This window comes from Dendrobates tinctorius, unplaced genomic scaffold, assembly GCF_039654945.1.
Source record: "Dendrobates tinctorius isolate UK_male_01 unplaced genomic scaffold, ASM3965494v1 ptg000070l, whole genome shotgun sequence".
Taxonomy (NCBI): domain Eukaryota; kingdom Metazoa; phylum Chordata; class Amphibia; order Anura; family Dendrobatidae; genus Dendrobates; species Dendrobates tinctorius.
Window position 1 is genome coordinate 33,756,170 of NW_027361738.1, and position 21,440 is coordinate 33,777,609.

General features: G+C 42.4%; 1 protein-coding gene across 1 annotated transcript; it reads left to right on the top strand.

Annotated features, from left to right (window-relative positions):
- The first annotated feature begins 1,996 nt into the window (after window positions 1-1,996).
- On the top strand, window positions 1,997-21,010 carry LOC141095933 (transcription termination factor 1a, mitochondrial-like). The gene is made up of 2 exons (XM_073582279.1): window positions 1,997-2,108; window positions 19,746-21,010. The coding sequence occupies exon 2, from the start codon at window positions 19,770-19,772 to the stop codon at window positions 20,946-20,948; it is 1,179 nt and encodes a 392-aa protein (XP_073438380.1). The 5' UTR covers window positions 1,997-2,108; window positions 19,746-19,769; the 3' UTR covers window positions 20,949-21,010.
- The last annotated feature ends 430 nt before the right edge of the window (window positions 21,011-21,440 follow it).

A 21,440-nucleotide genomic window follows, 5' to 3' on the forward strand; every position in this document is an offset into this window, starting at 1 on the left:
AAACACCTGGGCAGCTAGATGATGACTGGGTGGCTGGAATTGAGGACTGGATATAAGGCTGCCGACGCCCTTCTTCCTGGCTGGTGATTTTCCTGCTGGATTCTTGGAGACCAGTCTGATTCCTGCATCTCAAAGCTAAGTTTTCTGCTCTGCTTTGTACTCTTCAGTTTTGTTTTTGTTTTGCCTTGTTTTTTGGGAGTTCTGCCATCCCCGGCCGGGGGTGAGCTGAATTCCATTTTTGTCTCTGATCTGTTGTTATTTTGCTCTGTCTTCAGAATATACCTGAGTGCTGATATAGTATTTTGAAGCCTAGCGACTTCAGGGCCTGTTTTTCCTATCAGTCGGTTGGCTCATTTTGATAGGGTTTTTGCGGATGGCAGACAGCAGCTTTCCTATCCTGTCCTATGTAGTTAGCTTGGGCCCCATCATTTGCTCAACCTATCTTTCTATCTGTGTTGGTGTTTTCATCTTGCTTCACCATCATTATATGTTGGGGGCTGCCTATTGCTTTGGGGTCTGCTCTGGGGCAGTTTAGTTTTTCCCCTTTCTGTCTTTAGGCTATATAGTTCTCCGGCTGTGATCGAGGGGTCTAGGGCACCGTAGGAACCCCCCCACGGCTACTGCTAGTTGTTGTGGATAGGTTCAGGGGTCTGCAATCCGATAGCTGCCAACCTCTCTGGTTTTTCTGGACTTAGCTGGTATTTTGTTTTTTCCTCCTTCGGTGACTCATCATAACACTCTGGTTTCCTAGCTGAGTCCTTAGTTTCTTCACTAGTTTGGGGGCCGGTCCCCTAACTGTGACCTGGTCACTCTACCGACCACGCCGGTGGATGCTGGCCCCACAGATGGATCTCTCACTATGCGTGCCCCTAAGACCTCTTCTTCCTCTCCTCCTGGAGCTTTCCTTCCTTACTTCTCTATGTTCACTCTGTCCCTCTCACTCTCTTTAGTCTGGAGACAAGCTGCACTCAGCTTCAATCTCCACAAGCGACTCCTTCTCTCTCCCTTCTGACTGAATTCTGTCCTCTAACACCACTCTCTGACTGACTGACTCTTTCCAGAATAATGTCTTTACCTCAGCACTAACTTCTCCCACCAACTGTCACTCCTGTTACCATGACAACTCTCCACTCCCAACTGTCAGCTCTCTCTCCAGCTGTCCTACCCTTATCTACTTCCTCCACCCACACCCTCTACTTAACTTCCCCCTGGCCAGATGGGGACTAGTGTTGGGTGCTGGTGTGTGAGTCCTGGAAGTGCCCCTTCCTTACCTGAGAGCAGAGTACCACACCTCTGGATGAAGTGCAGTACCCTGTGGTGACTGAGGCTGCAGGTGCGCCACACCAACAATTTTGTCCAGCCCATTTTTGGGGATTTTGTGTGAAGTTACATCCAATTTGCCTTTTTACTATATTTTTCTGTGTTGTTCCAATAAACGCAAAGGAATTAAACATGTATTTCACAAAACGTGTGTAATTGCAATAATTTCCTGGGATAAATTCATCCTTTTCTGGAGCAATTTCAATGGTGCCAACACTTTCGACCACAACCATGAGTGTATTTGAAAGCTTTGCTTGTTCTGGGCCTAGGAGTCCATGGGTGTCGAAATTTGATGATTGACTGAGTTTCAGCTAAACATTACTGATTAGAAGTGCCCACTGGACTCCAAACCCAGAATTAGCAGAAATTTCAATGAATGAATTACAAGTTATTCTGACTTTTTCCCCCATAATACTACTTATCACCTAGCTCAGTTTCTCCTGATCTACGCGTATACCAAGATGCTGGCACGTTAGACAATATCATTAACATGATAAGTTTCCTTTAAAGTCTAAGTTCCATTTGAAGTCTAGAAGCAAACTTGCTATTATAGGTGTATTTTTGGGAATAAGTCCTTGTGTGTTCTTTCATACCTCAGTGTCGCCAGTATGATATTTTTTCTAGCAGTATTTACTGTCTGCACACTCTATTTTAATTTTCACTTTTTTATGAGTTCAGTTCCAGAAAGCATAGTCGCTACTTGCAACCTGCAATGATGCTATGAGCACTTCCCCCTGTTCAGCAGTTTACATGTCTGTCCTGCTTCTAAAGATCTATCAGAGGTTCTGGTAAGTATCCTGGGTTCTCCCAGCCTCACTATAGTGTTTTAAGATTTCCTAACCATTTTAATTTCTGTGAACCATCAAAAAAAAAATAGGGAAGCAATAACCTACTGATATTTTTTCATGAAAATGAAAATTACTAATATAATGTAATACGCATGACACAGCAGAGTAATTCAGTCTCCAGTCATCAAATCCTACTATACAGAACCGAGACCCTCAAATAAATTCAGACCCAGACGTCATAGTCGATAATTTCCGACACAAGAACCCTACATTTTTTTTCATTTGAAGTGTAAATCCAGCACTGGAATCCATTCGAATAAGCACAATGTCTACCTTATTTCAAGACATTAAAATCATAATGTCACACTCCTGGATTTGATCCTTTGAATTTGTGCTCTGTGGTCGGCTTCTCTTTCTGCCGAGCCACATTAGACACACCTATTCTCTGGGTGTTTGTGTTTTGTTATGTTGGCTGCAGTCTGTCTAGCTTAACACAGGTGTTTTCATTCAGTCTGTCTGCCCTATCACTTTTCGGGTGCAGCTTTAAATACCTTCCCCTACTGGTGTTTCCTGCTGGTGATTCTTTTTGATGTTCTGACATTCTATTGATGTTTGGAGCCATTCTTTGTATTTCCAGCTAAGGGGTTTTCGCTTTGCTGTTTCTCTGCCATACCTTGCACTTATCTTCAGATAATTTTTAGGAAGTAGGCAGCATATTTGTTAACAGAAATTGCTTTATTCTTCATTAGGTATTTTGTTATTTATTTTATTCACTCTGTGATTTTTTCTTTGTTTGGCACACTTCTACTCTTGTAGGTAATTCATACTCTGCTCTGCTCTCCTATTTTTAGGATGAACATGAAGCAATTCGATCTTTCAGGCAATTAGGTCTGAGTTACCATCTCCTAGTCTGTGGTTAGGGCTATCTCTGCACCTGCAGGCACTACTAGGGACTGCAGAATGAGGATATCTAGTCTTTAAAGGAACCGGCATGGTCAGTTGCATATTTTTTACGCATATACTATTAATCCTGAGTGAGTTGCTGCACAGGCATAACACACAGATGTGCAAATAACCTCTCCATAGAGGAAGAAAAATTGAACTCTATAGCCACCTATTAGGGGTAGCAATCCTTAAAATCAATAACATGCCTTGTCATGTTACTTAGGTTCAAAAGCCAAATCAGACACTCCAATTACAGACATGTTTCAGGGTTTTTGCTTCTCATCAGTGCAAAGCAGAAGAACTGGCTTGGCTGAGTGAGAGACCTTTTGATAAAGGGATAAAATTTCTCTTGAAGAGAGCACCAAATTGGGGCAGGGAGACACAGAAACGAACCAGACTTGTTAAAAAAAACAGCAGACACATTTCAAACTGAAGTCCTTAGTCACTACATATACAGTGATTTTTTTGGTGTCTCTTAAATCACTTTTCTATTTAGCTAATTGGAATAGCATGATAGTAGAGTACTACTTTATAATGATACTAGCTGAAGAGCCCGGCGCTGCCTGGGCATAGTAACTAACTACGGTTAGTTATAACAAATTATAATGATTTTATCTATATATATAAAGCTGAGTGTAGAGCCCCGCCCATTCCGCATAGTCACATTCACTATAATATCCCACATCATCCCGTTAGCAAGAGCTACCGGACTACTACCCATAATATCCCACATCATCCCATCAGCCAGAGCCACTGGACTACTACCCCTAATATCCCACATCATCCCGTCAGCCAGAGCCACTGGACTACTACCCCTAATATCCCACATCATCCCATCAGCCACAGCCACTGGACAACTACCACTAATATCCCACATCATCCCATCAGCCAGAGCTACCAGACTACTAATAATATCCCACATCGTCCCATCAGCCAGAGCCACCGGACTACTACCCATAATATCCCACATCATCCCGTCAGCCAGAGCCACTGGACTACTACTCCTAATATCCTACATCATCCCATCAGCCAGAGCCACCGGACAACTACCACTAATATCCCACATCATCCCCTCAGCCTGGAGTCAGGACTAGAGCGCTGAGTGGAACGGTCCTAACTTCCATAGTGGGGATCCCTTTAAGAGAGGCCTGGTGTCAGAACCAGAGCGCTGAGTGGATTTGCCCTGACTTCCATACCAATGATCTCTTTAATAGAAGCCTGGGGTGAAAATCATAGAGCTGAGGGATTTACTCTAACTTCAATACCGGAGATCCCTTTAAGAGAGGCCTGGGGTCAGTACCAATGCACAGAGTGGATTTTACCTCACTTCCATACCGAGGATCCCTTTAAGAGGGGACTTGGGTTAGAACCAGAGTGCTGAGTGGATTTGCCCTAACTTCCATACTGGGGGTCCCTTTAAGAGAGCCTGGGATCAGAACCAGAGCACTGAGTGGATTTGCCCTGACTTGCTTACCAATGATCCATGTAATAGAACAGTGGGGTCAGAATCAGAGCGCCGAGGGATTTGCCCTAACTTCCTTGCATGAGATCCCTTTAAGAGAGCCTGGGGTCAGTACCAGAGCATTTGAAGGCAATTGCCCTGACTTCCATACTGGGGATCCCTTTAATAGAACCCTGGGGTCAGAATTAAAGTGCTGGATGGATTTGCCCTGACTTCCATACCGGAGATCCCTTTAAGAAGGGCCTGGGGTCAGTACCAAAGCGCAGAGTGGATTTGCCCTAAATTCCATACCACTGATTCCTTTAAGAGACCCTGGGGTCAGAACCACAGAGCTGAGTGGAACGGTCCTAACTTCCATACCGGGGATCCCTTTAAGAGAGGCCTGGGGTGAAAACCAAAGTGCTGGATGGATTTGCTCTGACTTCCATACCAATGATCCCTTTAAGAGGGAAGATGTGCCTATAGGATGGAGGATGTGTGATGGTATATGGGCACAGGAGGGGCGATTCATTTCTGTCATGTGCTCTGTGCTCCCTTCAGGGGGGCAGACAATGGCTGGGAGCTTATATTCCCGAAGATGCTATATTTCTCCCACCATGTCAGTGTCTGCTGAGGTGTTGTCAAGTGGGAAAACTGTTGGTCATAGCAACCAATCACAGCTCAGCTTCTTTTAACCAGCTCTGATGAAATGAGAGATGCTTAGTGATTGTTTGCAAGGAAAACTGTTGCTCATAGCAACCAATCACAGCTCATCTTCTTTTGAACAGCTCTGGTGAAATGAAAGATGCTTCGTGATTGGTTGGTGATACACACACACACACACACATTCATTTTTATCTATAGAGATCACTGGAATAACATTTATCAATAATGGTAAATATCATGACTATCATTTAACTGTCAAAGTGTTCTTGTTTTAAGATTATAAATCCACCATGCTTCCCTGTTTAATAACAATTTTCCTCTGTGTTCGCTACCTCTTACTGATTTGAATATGTTTGATATCAATGACCACAAAACTAATTACATTCCTTATACCTTGCTTTAATAGGCCACTTGTGCATGCCACATATTGAGTATTACAATATGTACATGTAATAAGAAACACAATAAATATTGACTTAGAATTTATATGGTTGTTCATTAGATAAGTTTTTTAGATACCATAGTTGTAAAGATTTGGGTTTTATCTACATATAATCAACATTTGCAAATATTGTAACCACAATTTTAGAATCTTTGGTATATAGCCATATTTCGTTCTGTTGTGGTTCACTAAAAATCACATTAGGAACTAAGATAGAATTAATAGTAGGTGCCTGTTTTGAAACAAAGAGTTACATTTGTTTTAAAAAAAAGCACCCACCATTAAATCCATCTTCGCTCTTAGTCTATTGGTGAACAAAAGCTTCTTTACGGTAATGACATATGATTAATGAGAGCTCTCTACCGGGAAGACTGAGACTATCCCGATGAGGAGCACCGCTCAGCCATTGCTGATGCCTCCAAGCAGCTTTGCTGTGTACAAAGTAGAGTTTTCAGCATTCAGTATTGTATTCTGCGCAGCCAATATTCACTGTATTCTGAACCCTGTCTTGTCTGCACAATGTGCTCGATTTTGGGGCTAAACTAAGATAAGGTCTGAGCTGTCAGATCTCCAAGAATTTAGTAGTTATCATCACCTAACCAATGCTTGTCCATGGAATACTGGAGAGGGTGTAGTCATGCAGATTGTGTGTACAGACAATACTCTGGTACGTGGAGTGCATGTTGGTGGAGAGTGTGTGTATGTAGAATGCATATAGATGTGCAAAGTGTTTGCAGAACCGGTCACAATATTTCCTCCTTATTGAATGCTTTTGGCTTCTTATACAAATTGGTTGACCCCAATGTAACACAAAATAGTGTACATATGGCAGCTATTGCTCTTCTACCAGTACATGCTTCCCTTTAGTGCCGAGAGCGCACTTATCACAGCTTGCACTGTGTTACTACCGTGTTTCTCCAAAAATAAGACAGGATCTTATATTCATTTTTGCCCCGAAAGTTGGGTTATGGCTTAGTTTCAGGGGATGTCTTATTTTTTTTCATGAGCAACAATCTAAAATCATTCTTGAACAAAAAAAATCAACATTTATTCAAATATAATCATATCATCACACACACACACTGCACATATTGTACATACCAGCCTGTCTCCTCTTTAGTTCCAATAGACTCCTGTTTGTACTTCCAACATAAAAATCAGATATCTATTATCTTCAAGTGCCTGATGAGTGACTGATGATTGGGACATACCTATAGGGGGTGCAGCAGTTGTAGTCGCACATAGGCTCTTAAGAATGATGGAGGCCTTTGGATCACTCCGTCCTGAAGGAGGAGTTCAAAACGAAAAATGACATAATATATTCTGCAGGATTTCCATTGAGACCCAGGATCATCAACTTCTCTCTGTGTCTTATTATAATCACTTTATAATGCAACAAATTAATGTGCCAACTACAATCATAATAAACCCGTCCAAATTAAAATTGAAAACAAATAATAAAAATAGCAACCTCTATTGTTGGACATGCAAGGCTATTCACCCCTTTAAACACATAAATATGGGCAAAAGGTAGAGACAATTATACTATAGCAGCTAACCAAAATTATATGAACAATACTGGGCAAAGTTCCCTCTCATTAAATACGCTCGGACAAAGCCGCAATTATAAAAGCCCAGCATCAGCCATAGCTTATACCAGCGCTTGGGAAACAAACAAATGCACTAATTCCGGCTTTTAGCCATAGAAAAAACTGCCCAAATGCAAGTAACTATCCACCAAGATTAGTACCTAAGCTGCAAGTAAAATTATAACTATAAGAATATCTCACCTAGCCCACGGAAACCGTGTGGAAGGAAAGCCGCATCCCTCACTCCAACGCGCGTTTTGTCCTCTTCTTCAGGGGGCGTAACGGGGAAGAGGGAGAGCGGGTATTTAAATAATCCTTCCACCAATGAGAGGGACTTACTTAAAAGCTTATTATGTTCTAACCGCCTTTCTAAGTAGCGGTGCGCCATGTCATTCAGCCGCTACCTTTCAAAATGTCTCGTCATCTCCGGTTAGTGAAGCTCAAACAGCCAGGCTGCCTAGGTAACAGGTCCGTGGGTGTCAAGTCATCTCCATGTTACCGGAGGATTTCAAGACTAGGAGCAGTCAGAACTCTATAGCGCGCACATAGAAGGCAGAAAATTAAATAAAAGTAATATGCATACCAATTTAACAAGGAATCTACCAGTGCATAAAATATATATATATATATATATATATATATATATACAGTCATATGTTAAAGTTTGGGCACCCCTATTAATGTTAACCTTTCTTCTTTATAACAATTTTGGTTTTTGCAACAGCTATTTCAGTTTCATATATCTAATAACTGATGGACTCAGTTATATTTCTGGATTCAAATGAGGTTTATTGTACTAACAGAAAATGTGCAATCTGCATTTAAACAAAATTTGACCGGTGCAAAAGTATGGGCACATCAACATAAAAGTGACATTAATATTTCGTAGATCCTCCTTTAGCAAAAATAACAGCCTCTAGTCGCTTCCTGTAGCTATTAATGAGTTCCTGGATCCTGGATGAAGGTACTTGTGACCATTACTGTTTACAAAACAATTCCAGTTCAGTTAAGTTTGATGGTCGCCGAGCATGGACAGCCCGCTTCAAATCATCCCACAGATGTTCGATGATATTCAGGTCTGGGGACTGGGATGGCCAGTCCAGAACATTGTAATTGTTCCTCTGCATGAATGCCTGAGTAGATTTGGAGCTGTGTTTTGGATCATTGTCTTGCTGAAATATCCATCCCCTGCGTTCCCTTCAACTTCGTCACTGATTCTTGCACATTATTGTCAAGAATCTGCTGATACTGAGTTGAATCCATGCGACCCTCAACTTTAACAAGATTCCCGGTGCCGGCATTGGCCACACAGCCCTAAAGCATGATGGAACCTCCACCAAATTTTACTGTGGGTAGCAAGTGTTTTTCTTGGAATGCTGTGTTTTTTAGCCTCCATGCATAACGCCTTTTTGTATGACCAAACAACTCAATCTTTGTTTCATCAGTCCACAGGACCTTCTTCCAAAATGTAACTGGCTTGTCCAAATGTGCTTTTGCATACCTCAGGCTTCTTTCGCATCACTCTCCCATACAGCTTCTCCTTGTGCAAAGTGCGCTGTATTGTTGACCGATGCACAGTGACACCATCTGCAGCAAGATGATGCTGCTGGTCTTTGGAGGTGGTCTGTGGATTGTCCTTGACTGTTCTCACCATTCTTCTTCTCTGCCTTTCTGATAGTTTTCTTGGCCTGCCACTTCTGGGCTTAACAAGAACTGTACCTGTGTTCTTGCATTTCCTTACTATGTTCCTCACAGTGGAAACTGACAGGTTAAATCTCTGAGACAACTTTTTGTATCCTTCCCCCGAAAAGCTATGTTGAATAATCTTTGTTTTCAGATCATTTGAGAGTTGTTTTGAGGAGCCCATGATGCCACTCTTCATAGGAGAATCAAATAGGAGAACTACTTGCAAGTGGCCACCTTAAATACCTTTTCTCATGATTTGATACACCTGGCTATGAAGTTCAAAGCTCAATGAGGTTACAAAACCAATTTAGTGCTTCAGGAAGTCAGTAAAAAGTAGTTAGGAGTGTTCAAATCAAGAAAATGATAAGGGTGCCCATACTTTTGCACCGGTCAAATTTTGTTTAAATGCAGATTGCACATTTTCTGTTAGTACAATAAACCTCATTTGAATCCAGAAATATAACTGAGTCCATCAGTTATTAGATATATGAAACTGAAATAGCTGTTGCAAAAACCAAAATTGCTATAATGAAAAAAGGTTAACATTAATAGGGGTGCCCAAACTTTAACATATGACTGTATATATATATAATATAATATTAAAGTGACAATGTGCAGCATAATTAATCTTTTTGTTTACAGACAAATATAAACCAAAATCACATACCAATGATCATAAACAAATAGCTAATTATTTTTCATATAGTGACAATATACAAATATTCAATATAAACAATAATTAAACAATCAATGAGGAAGTGACAGTGCAAAAAATATTATGAATAAATATCAATATAAAAGTGACAGTGCACATACATACCAAATACATATATTAAATATTACAAAAATACAAAAGTGCATATAATATAATATATAGATCCACTTGAAAGATTGATAGAGATGGAGATCATTTTGTGCATATTCATCATAAAATTCTTCATGGTGTCCAGACTTAATACTCTTATTACAACAGATTTTCCATATTTTCTAAAATAAAATGAATAAATGATTAAAAATAACCCAAATAACACTCCCTCATCACAGGAGGAGATGAAAGAGAGTACAGAGATACTAACCAAGCTTTTGTGGAGTGGTGTCAGAGGAACCACCTTAAGATTAATTCCGGGAAGACCAAGGAATTGGTGGTGGACTTTCGCAAGGGAAAAAATCCACCAGTGGTGGTGAACATTCAGGGAAATGACATTGAGATAGTCAACACCTATAAGTACCTTGGTGTGATCCTCAATAATAAGCTTGACTGGGCCCATCACTTGGATGCAGTGTACAGGAAGGGCCACAGTAGGCTTTATCTGCTCAGAAGGCTGAGAGCCTTCGGAGTTAGGGGGGCACTCCTTGCATCCTTCTTCAACTCTGTTGTGGCATCAGTCATCTTCTTTGGTGTGGCGTGCTGGGGTAGTGGCATATCAACCAGGGACAGGAATAGGCTGGACAAACTGATTAGAAGGGCCATCTCTGTCCTGGGATGCCCCCTTGATCCAGTTCAGGAAGTAGGCGACAGGAGGATACTGGCTAAGGTGAGCTACATGGTGCAGAATGATTCCCATCCCATGCATGAGACCGTGACAAAGATGTGCAGTACTGTCAGTGACCGGCTACTTCATCCTAAATGTGAGAGTGAGCACTATCGAAAGTCCTTCCTTCCTGCTGCAGTTAGGCTGTATAACCAGCACTGTCCAAAACGGAGAACGACCCAAACAGTGAACAGAAAGATCCAAAGTTGTGATAGTCCGGTTATATCTTTTTTTTTTTTTCGTATGTGTACTTACCGACTGTCAATGTAATGCCTTTATGCATCTGTATCTGTACTTGTTCCTGCCTTGTTGCTGTAATGCTCTGAATTTCCCCATGGTGGGACGATTAAAGGATTATCTTATCAAACCCCTAAAAAGACAAAACTCCACTATAAAAATGCACTGAAGCCAAAATTTTCATTTCACCCATGAGGGACTAAAGTCCCCAGCCTGTATATCAATTTACATTCAAGTTTTGCTACATTTTTACCCAAATCACCTCCCCTTGATCCCATTTGAACCACATCAAAGCCTTTAGCCACTAGGAGACTCGAATCACTATTGTGATGATGAAAAAAGTGTCTCGGTATAGTTTTGAGAAGGGACGGATCCTCAACAGTTCGTCCCTTCTCAATGTCTCTGACATGTTCTCTAATACGAATGTGCAATTCCTGTGTGGTGAGTCCAACATATAATTTTCCACAGGGACATTGCGCACTGTAGACAACACCTTTAGTTGAACACGTGATGAAATGTCTGATAGTAAAATTACGGGTACCACTTGCGTTAGAGAATTCTTTAGCTTTGATCATATTATCACATCCCTTGCAATGTTCGCAAGGATAAAACCCTTTCATTTCCAACCATGTGTTGCTAACCACCGACGGGGTCTCATAATGGATGTGTACCAGAAGATCTTTGAGGTTTTTAAAAATTTTTTTACACCAACTGGGCACCACTATGGGGGCTTCCTGCACACCCTCATACGCCAATTTGTTTTTGGGTGAGTGGGAAAGGGAGATTTTCATCAGCAACCCTGTTCCCAGTATTGAGAACACACATCATTGGATGCGATACATCGATGATGTGTGGTTCCAGGGGCGTATCTAGGGGGGGCAGCCGGGGCAGTTGCCCCAGGCGCAGCCAGCAGGGGGGCGCAGTCGGGCCGCCTAATGCAGCGGTCCGCAGTGTCCTCCTTGGCGGCTGCGTTCTGCCGCCCCCCCGGCCTGAGAGTCGGCGGTTCTCTGTGTCAGCTGTCAAGCTGACAGCCGGCGCAGAGAAGGAGCGCGTGCCGGCTCCCAGGGAACAATTGTACTGGCATCTATACAGACGCAAGTACAAATGAAGCTCTGACCGCAGGGCCAGAGCGACGTCAGCATCGTGATCAGGTCATGTGATCACGCTGCTGACGTCACTTCCCGGCGCCCAAAGCAAACGCTGGTGGTAAGTGTGCTCCTCTGTGGAGCTGAAGAACCACTGAAGATGGGAGATGAGGGGGAGTTAATGAGTGGAGATGGGGGGATTTGTAGAGGGGATGGTGGTTAATGTGTGGGGGTATTTAGAGTGGGGATGGGGGTTAATGAGTGGGGATGGGGGTTAATGTGTGTGGGGGTTAATGAATGGGGATGGGGGTTAATGTGTGGGGGCGTTAATGTGGGGATGGGGGTTAATGAGTGGAGATGGGGGTTAATGTGTGTGGGGGTTAATGAATGGGGATGGGGGTTAATGTGTGGGGGTATTTGGAGTGGAGATGGTTATTTAATGTGTGGGGGGATTTGGAGTGGTGATGGGGTTAATGAGTGGGGATTGGGTTAATGTGTGCGGGGGTTAATGGATGGGGTTAATGTGTGGGGGCGTTAATGAGTGGGGTTGGGGTTAATGTGTGGGGGTATTTAGAGTGGGGGTGGGGGGATTTGGAGTGCTGATGGGGGTTAATGAGTGGGGATTGGGTTAATGTGTGGGGGGATTTGGAGTGGAGATGGGGGCTATTTAATGTGATGGGAGTTAATGAGTGGGGATTGGGTTAATGTGTGCGGGGGTTAATGAATGGGGATGGGGGTTAATGTGTGGGGGCGTTAATGTGGGGATGGGGGTTAATGAGTGGAGATGGGGTTAATGTGTGTGGGGGTTAATGAATGGGGATGGGGGTTAATGTGTGGGGGTATTTGGAGTGGAGATGGTTATTTAATGTGTGGGGGGATTTGGAGTGGTGATGGGGTTAATGAGTGGGGATTGGGTTAATGTGTGCGGGGGTTAATGGATGGGGGTTAATGTGTGGGGGAGTTAATGAGTGGGGTTGGGGTTAATATGTGGGGGTATTTAGAGTGGGGGTGGGGGGATTTGGAGTGCTGATGGGGTTAATGAGTGGGGATTGGGTTAATGTGTGGGGGGATTTGGAGTGGGGATGGGGGGTTATTTAATGTGTGGGGGGGATTTGGAGTGGGGATGGGGGGTACTTAATGTGTGTGGGGGATTGGGGATGGGGGGATTTAATGTGTGGGGAGATTTGAGGACACAAAATAAAGAGTATGTATGAAGAAACAGTATGGGGGATTGGTGCAGACAGTATGGGGAGCGAATGGGTTAATGTAAGTGGACACATTATGGGGAGTCAGGGGTATGTGTGAGCAGACAGTATAGAGAGTGAGGGGGTAAATATATGAGGAGACAGTATGGTGAACAGGTGGGATGCTAGAGGGGAATAGTGTGAGACGACAGTATATTGCAGATATTTTTATTTAGGGACATTATGACACTTCTATCTTTAAGGGCGTCGTGTGGAGAGTTGCTGCAGAAGACCGGAGAAGATGGACGTCTACAGAGAGGAGATGTGGATGAGAAAACTCTTCATGGGGTCTAGAAGAAAAGGTGACTGACTGCAGAGACGACGTCATCTATAAGGTACCTGGATGTAAATGTTATTTGTGCTACAGACTTATTCTCATGTTTTTATTTGTTAGGAGCATTATAGGGGTTTGTCCTGGTCTGTGCTGAGTCTGCAGACATTCTATGTGACTGCAGACTTCTGAATTCTCACAGTGCTAACTGAACGCTGTTAGGATTCTCTCGTGCCGGTAATTTACATACATGCGGTCACATGCTGACTAGACATGTGTGGCCTCTCTCAATGAAAATGAACAGAGCGAGGCCGGGCACGTCTAGTCGGAATGTGGCCAGAAGTATATAAATCACATGCTTGTGCTGACATGACTGTACATCGGCAAGGGAGAATCCTAAAAGTGTGCAGTGCATTCGTTGTGAGAATTCAGAAGCTGCAATGTCAGGATTCAGCTCTGCAGGTTCCAGTAGTCATCACATGGACACTTCACTCATATGCAATTTTCATAGGTATGGTCCTGTGACAGCGAGCCTCTCTTCCTGCTTCTCTCAGTTTTTTACTGAACATTGAGAGCATTAGGAAGAGCAGCTCGCAGGTACATGGCTAAGTGTTCAAGTCGCATATGTACTTGGGCGGGGGGGGGCGCCGAACCGAATTCTTGCCCCGGGTGCCAGAAAGCCTAGATACGCCTCTGCGTCTATGAATTATGTTTCCTATTAGTAGGAATTAGAGGGATCTTCCAGGTGAAATGAGGACGTCTACCCTGCTGTCCCTGTAAGGTAAGAGTCTGCTCTCAGTGATGTTGGGGCTTGTGTTGGAGTTTTTGGTTTTCCTGGATGTTGACTGTCACGACGATGCTATAATATTAGTGTTGAGCATTCCGATACCGCAAGTATCGGGTATCGGCCGATACTTGCTGTATCGGAATTCCGATACCGACTTCCGATATTTTTTCAATATCGGAATTCGGCATCGGAATCGGAAGTTCAGTTGATTGACGGCCTGACGTCATCATGATGCGCGGTGTGTGCGCATCATGATGCGCCGTCATTTCGGGCCTTCCGGGGGTCTCTGCCGGCCTGCCGGGGGGCTGTGCCGGCCTGCCGGGGGGCTGTGTGGACTGCCCGGGGTCTGTACCGGCCTGCCGGGGGGCTGTGCCGGCCTGCCGGTGGTCTGTGCACCCTGTGGGGGTCTGTACCGGCCTGCCGGGGGGCTGTGCCGGCCTGCCGGGGGGCTGTGCTGATGTCCGGGGGTCTGTGCAAGCATCGTCCGATGGGACTACAAGTCCCATCGGGCGATGCCTGCTACCATGACAGTGATTGACACATTAGCCAATGATGGGACAGTAGTAGTCCCATCATCCGGCTAATGTGTTAAATGTTAAAAAAAAAAAAAAAATACTACATACATACTACATGCATGCTACATACATACTACATGCATGCTACATACATACTACATGCATGCTACATACATACTACATATATACTACATACATACTGCATGCTACATACATACTACATACATACTACATGCATGCTACATACATACTACATATATACTACATACATACTACATACATGCTACATACATACTGCATGCTACATACATACTACATACATACTACATGCATGCTACATACATACTACATATATACTACATACATACTACATACATGCTACATACATACTGCATGCTACATACATACTACATACATACTACATGCATGCTACATACATACTACATATATACTACATACATACTACATACATGCTACATACATACTGCATGCTACATACATACTACATACATGCTACATACATACTACATATATACTACATGCATGCTACATACATACTACATGCTACATACATACTACATATATACTACATACATACTACATACATGCTACATACATACTACATACATGCTACATACATACTACATACATGCTACATACATACTACATACATACTACATGCATGCTACATACATACTACATGCATGCTACATACATACTACATATATACTACATGCATGCTACATACATACTACATGCTACATACATACTACATATATACTACATGCATGCTACATAAATACTACATGCTACATACATACTACATATATACTACATGCATGCTACATACTACATGCTACATACATACTACATATATACTACATGCATGCTACATACATACTACATGCATGCTACATACATACTACATGCTACATACATACTACATGCTACATACATACCACATATATACTACATACATACAATACATTCATACAATACATACATAGACATACAGTACATATAACATAGAGTAACATACTTACCAATACTTGTCACATTGTTCCCCGAAGCCATTGTCTTTTCCGGGATAAATATTAACATAACAAACCACAAAAATACTCACCCACGATCCGAAGCAGTCCACGAGTGTGTCCCACGACGATCTTGGGTAGAGAACTGCAGCATCAGATGATGCTGCCGTTCTCTACGGGCTGCAGGAATCCAATGACGGAAGGTAGGTATCCTTCCGCACTGTATTCCTCCGCCACTTAAAAAAAAAAAGTCCCTAGTCTCACTTTATGCCATTGCTGTGTGGGAAATTCCCACACAGCAATGGCATAAAGTGAGACTAGGGACTTTTTTTTTTTAAGTGGCGGAGGAATACAGTGCGGAAGGATACCTACCTTCCGTCATTGGATTCCTGCAGCCCGTAGAGAACGGCAGCATCATCTGATGCTGCAGTTCTCTACCCAAGATCGTCGTGGGACACACTCGTGGACTGCTTCGGATCGTGGGTGAGTATTTTTGTGGTTTGTTATGTTAATATTTATCCCGGAAAAGACAATGGCTTCGGGGAACAATGTGACAAGTATTGGTAAGTATGTTACTCTATGTTATATGTACTGTATGTCTATGTATGTATTGTATGAATGTATTGTATGTATGTAGTATATATGTGGTATGTATGTAGCATGTAGTATGTATGTAGCATGTAGTATGTATGTAGCATGCATGTAGTATGTATGTAGCATGCATGTAGTATATATGTAGTATGTATGTAGCATGTAGTATGTAGCATGCATGTAGTATATATGTAGTATGTATGTAGCATGTAGTATGTATGTAGCATGCATGTAGTATATATGTAGTATGTATGTAGCATGTAGTATGTAGCATGCATGTAGTATATATGTAGTATGTATGTAGCATGTATGTATGTAGCATGCATGTAGTATATATGTAGTATGTATGTAGCATGTAGTATGTATGTAGCATGCATGTAGTATATATGTAGTATGTATGTAGTATGTATGTAGCATGCATGTAGCATGCAGTATGTATGTAGCATGCATGTAGTATATATGTAGTATGTAGTATGTATGTAGCATGCATGTAGTATATATGTGTTATGTATGTAGCATGTAGCATGCATGTAGCATGCATGTAGTATGTATGTAGTATATATGTGGTATGTATGTAGCATGCAGTATGTATGTAGCATGCATGTAGTATATATGTAGTATGTATGTTGCATGTAGTATTTATGTAGTATGAATGTAGCATGTATGTAGTATGTAGTATGAATGTAGCATGTATGTAGTATGCATGTTGTATGTATGTAGCATGTAATTTTTTTTTTTTTTTTTACACTTAACACATTAGCCGGATGATGGGACTACTACTGTCCCATCATTGGCTAATGTGTCAATCACTGTCATGGTAGCAGGCATCGCCCGATGGGACTTGTAGTCCCATCGGACGATGCCTGCACAGACCCCCGGAGCCTGCACAGACCACCGGCAGGCCGGCACAGCCCCCCGGCAGGCCGGCACAGCCCCCCGGAGCCTGCACAGACCACCGGCAGGCCGGCACAGACCACCGGAGCCTGCACAGACCCCCTGGCAGGCCGGCACAGCCCCCCGAAAGGCCCGTACAGACCCCAGAGAGGCTGTACAAGGGCAGGAAAGGGTTTTTCTTATTCCGATACCGGAAGTCCCATAGACTTGAATGGGACTTCCGGTATCGGAATCGGCGATACCGATACTTTTTTTAAAGATCGGCCGATACCATCCGATACGATACTTTGAAGTATCGGACGGTATCGCTCAACTCTATATAATATATAAAATTAAGTTAAAGTAGTTAAAAATGAATAATTTCAGAAAATCATATAAAATCCTGAATTTATTTATTTTTACTTATTTTTTTAGTTCTTATTTTTTAGCCCCTATATGCGCCTTAAACGTGAGATTTGCTTGATCACACACACACCAGCGGCCACACACACACACACACCAGCGCCCCCCCCCACACACACACACACACACACGTACAAAACAGAAAAAGACCAATGCATATACATTGTGCTCACTGCTATCAGAACATGTAAAAAAAAAATCACAAACATGATTAAAAACATGATACTGACACCCTAAACCACTCAAGGATGACTAGTACCATAGAACGTCCTGTATATTCACAATATACCCAGACCATGAATTGGCACAAAAAAGATAACAATACAAAGCAATGACTCTGTAATGTTTACCGGTGTGTTAGGCCTGGATTCAAGGGTTCTGACCGGAAGCCGAATAAGATGCAAGTCCCGACATACGGGCGGGTGACGTCACCACCGCTCCATGCATGCCTAAGAGCAGGTTCAGGAGCGGGCGACGTCACAGTGGCTACGCACATGCCCAATGGCATATACAGAGGTGGACAATGTCAGAGCGAACCCGCGCATGCGCAGAGAATAGATAATCCCAGCGTAAGTGAAAAGGGTACTATAGGATTACTGTATTGTCTTGATATGTATAGTGGCTTAGTCCACATTATCACATTACAGGGTCATTGCTTTGTATTGTTATATTTTTTTGTGCCAATTCATGGTCTGGGTACCGTATATTGTGCTTCCCGCTTGAGATGTTATTCAGCACTTTTTATGGTAAAGTGAATGGTGTTTTCTACAATTTTGTCCTGAAAGAAAACAAACCCCCATACAGCTACGGGAGGGGAAATAATAATAAAAAAGAAGTTATGGCTCTTTGAAAAAAATGGAGGAAAAAAAAAATAAAAAAAGTTAAGGCTCTTGGAAAAAAGTTTTTTTTTTTTGTTTTTGTTTTTTTACATAGGTGGTCAAAGGACTGTCTTATTCTTGTCTAATGAAAATCGACCAGTCCTGAAGGGGTAAAATAGGTTGTCTGAGAGTAAGGTTTATTTTTGAAGTCTTTTGTCCCAGACAACCCATTTCACCCCTTCAGGACAGGTTTTTATTATACAAGAATAAGGTGGTCCTTTTGACCCCCTTAGTTGTGTGTTCTTGTTGTTTTTTTTTCTTGCATTTGTTTGTTTTTTCAGAGAGCCTTCACAATATTGTTTTTTATGTTATTTTTTTGTATTTTTTTTTCCTCCAATTTTTCCAATCGTAACATTATGATCTTTATATATTTCTCCTTCCTCATAGCGGTAGGATGTTTTTTTTGTTTTTTTTTTCTTCACAGTATAAGTTGTATTTGACACTATTCACGTGAACATGAATTGAAAAAACACAATCTTTCCATGTGAGGTGAAATGGTGTGTGGGAAACAATACAATTCCGCTCCTACCTCCCCAATTTTGTTTTTATTATATTCATTGTATGGTAAAAGTGAGCTGCAAACATGTTTCTCCATGTCAGTATGATTACGGTGATACCAAACATGTACAGTATAAATTATTATTTTATTATTTGGGGCAAAAAAATGAAGATCTTTTTGTAAAAACAAACAGACAAGAGAAAAGCTATACATGTTTGGTATCGCCACAATCGTACTGACATGGAGAATCTTATTTGCAGGTCTTTACCCTACAGGAGTTACAATAAAAGCAGAATTTCTGTATATATATATATAGTATTTTTTTAAAAATAAAATATAATAATGAGGGGTCATTTAGCGAGATAACATTTTTTTTTATTTTTTGTTAGTTCCTTTAGTGGACTTGAACTTGCGATGGTTGCTTATACTATTTACTGCAGTACCGCATTATTGCACTATATAGTAAAAATCTTGGTCTGCTGTGAAGCTCAGCATACAGCTGAGGGGTGGTCAATACGATGCAGCTCCCACGTATCGGCAATGTCGTCCTTTAAATGCCACTGTCGGAGATTCACAGCAGAATTTAAATGGTTAATAGCAATTAGCACTGGGTCGCTGCTGTTAGAGTTGTTGGTTATGTATTGTTGCAGCATCTATCACTTGTTTAGTGGGCTCAGCTCCTGAGCCGCCTCCACACCTGGACACCCCAGCGCAGGACATACAGTTACCCCCCATGTGCGTGAAAGGGTTAAGTAGTAATCCAAGATGGTAGTGTCTGTGCCCTAATGGTCCATTTACTCATATCCATTACAAGTTTCTATTGCTTGTCATTGGCATTTTTTTAAATTAATATTTTCTATATTTTATTATTTTTCACTTATTCCTTTTTTTTACTGTTTTAGGCAGAAGCACCATCTCCCCCGACCATGGCCATGAAAATGTTAACTCATATAACTGGGAATTTTGTGACTTGTTTGAGAAGCACAAGGAAAGTTAAAGCAGTGGCGAGCTGGATTCTCCGCGTTCCCGACATACCACGGGCGAGGTTCTTCTCACAGCAACTTTTACACGATGAAACAAAAGTACCGATTGAAAACCTGGACCTGGTGACTGGTCTGGAGAAAATGGGGGTGGACTTGACACGGGTCAGAAAGCGCCACGCAGTTCTCCTCAAGAAGACCAGTACACATGAGCAAAATCTCAAACATTTCCTTACCGAAAAAGGTGCAGATGCCAAGATGGTGGCGAGCATCATCTCCAGGTACCCACAGGCGATCACCCGTGATTTAGACGTCTTAGAGAAGATGTGGAACGTTTGGAAAAGGGTTTTGGAATCCAACGCAACCATCCTGAGTGTGGCGCAGCGTTCTCCAGAGTCTTTCTTCCGAACATCTAATACCGGGAACTTAGCCAAAAATATCCGCTACCGCCAGTCCCTCGGATTGCCACCCAAAGTCCTGAGTCAGCTAATGGTCAAGTCGCCAAGAACTTTTGCAAACAGCGTTGACCTCAACAAGCAGAATGTGGAGTACTTACTACGACTTTGCTCTATGTTAGGTGGGAAAGATCCGCGGGAGTTTGTCCGGGAATTGATTTCTAGAAATATCTATATTTTAACCAAAAGTACAAATCGCATCCAAAACAATATCGAGAAGATAAAGTCCCTGATGAAACTGGATGATCGCGCACTGCTGCTCTGGATCCAGGGAGACGGCGCGCCCATCGTCAACCTCAGCTACACATACTTTGTGAATAACTATAGAAACGCGCAGGAGATACTGCTGTCCTTGGGGTGTACGGAGGCGGAGATATCCCTCTATATCTTCACATGTCCCAAATTACTGCTCGTGACGCCCACCATTTTTGCCAACAAGATCAAGCTCCTAATGCAGTGTGGGATTGACTTGAAGGAAATTCTCAACAACCCGAATATTCTGGCTTTTCATATTAACAACCTAAAATCTAGAATTAAGCAACTGAAAGACTCTGGTTACGACTTCCGGTCCTCCGGCCTCAGTGTTCTCCAGCTCGGGCAGGCAAAGTTTAACTCCAAGTTGGAGAGGCTTTGCAGCTCGGGGGTCCTGGAGGAGGGTGTCGGGGAATAATGATGGGGATTCACTTTATATGCTTTATTTTAATATCATGAATTAAATATTTGCACTTGTCATATTTTGAGTACAATTACTCCTCCAGCAGAATAGAGAGTGCAGCTCTGGAGTATAATACAGGATGTAACTCAGGATCAGTAATGTATGTACACAGTGACTGTACCAGCAGAATAGTGAGTGCAGCTCTGGAGTATAATACAGGAGGTAACTCAGGATCAGTAATGTATGTACACAGTGACTGCATCAGCAGAATAGTGAGTGCAGCTCTGCGGTATAATACAGGATGTAACTCAGGATCAGTAATGTAATGTATGTACACAGTGACTGCACCAGCAGAATAGTGAGTGCAGCTCTGGAGTATAATACAGGATGTAACTCAGGATCAGTAATGTATGTACACAGTGACTGCACCAGCAGAATAGTGAGTGCAGCTCTGGAGTATAATACAGGATGTAACTCAGGATCAGTAATGTAATGTATGTACACAGT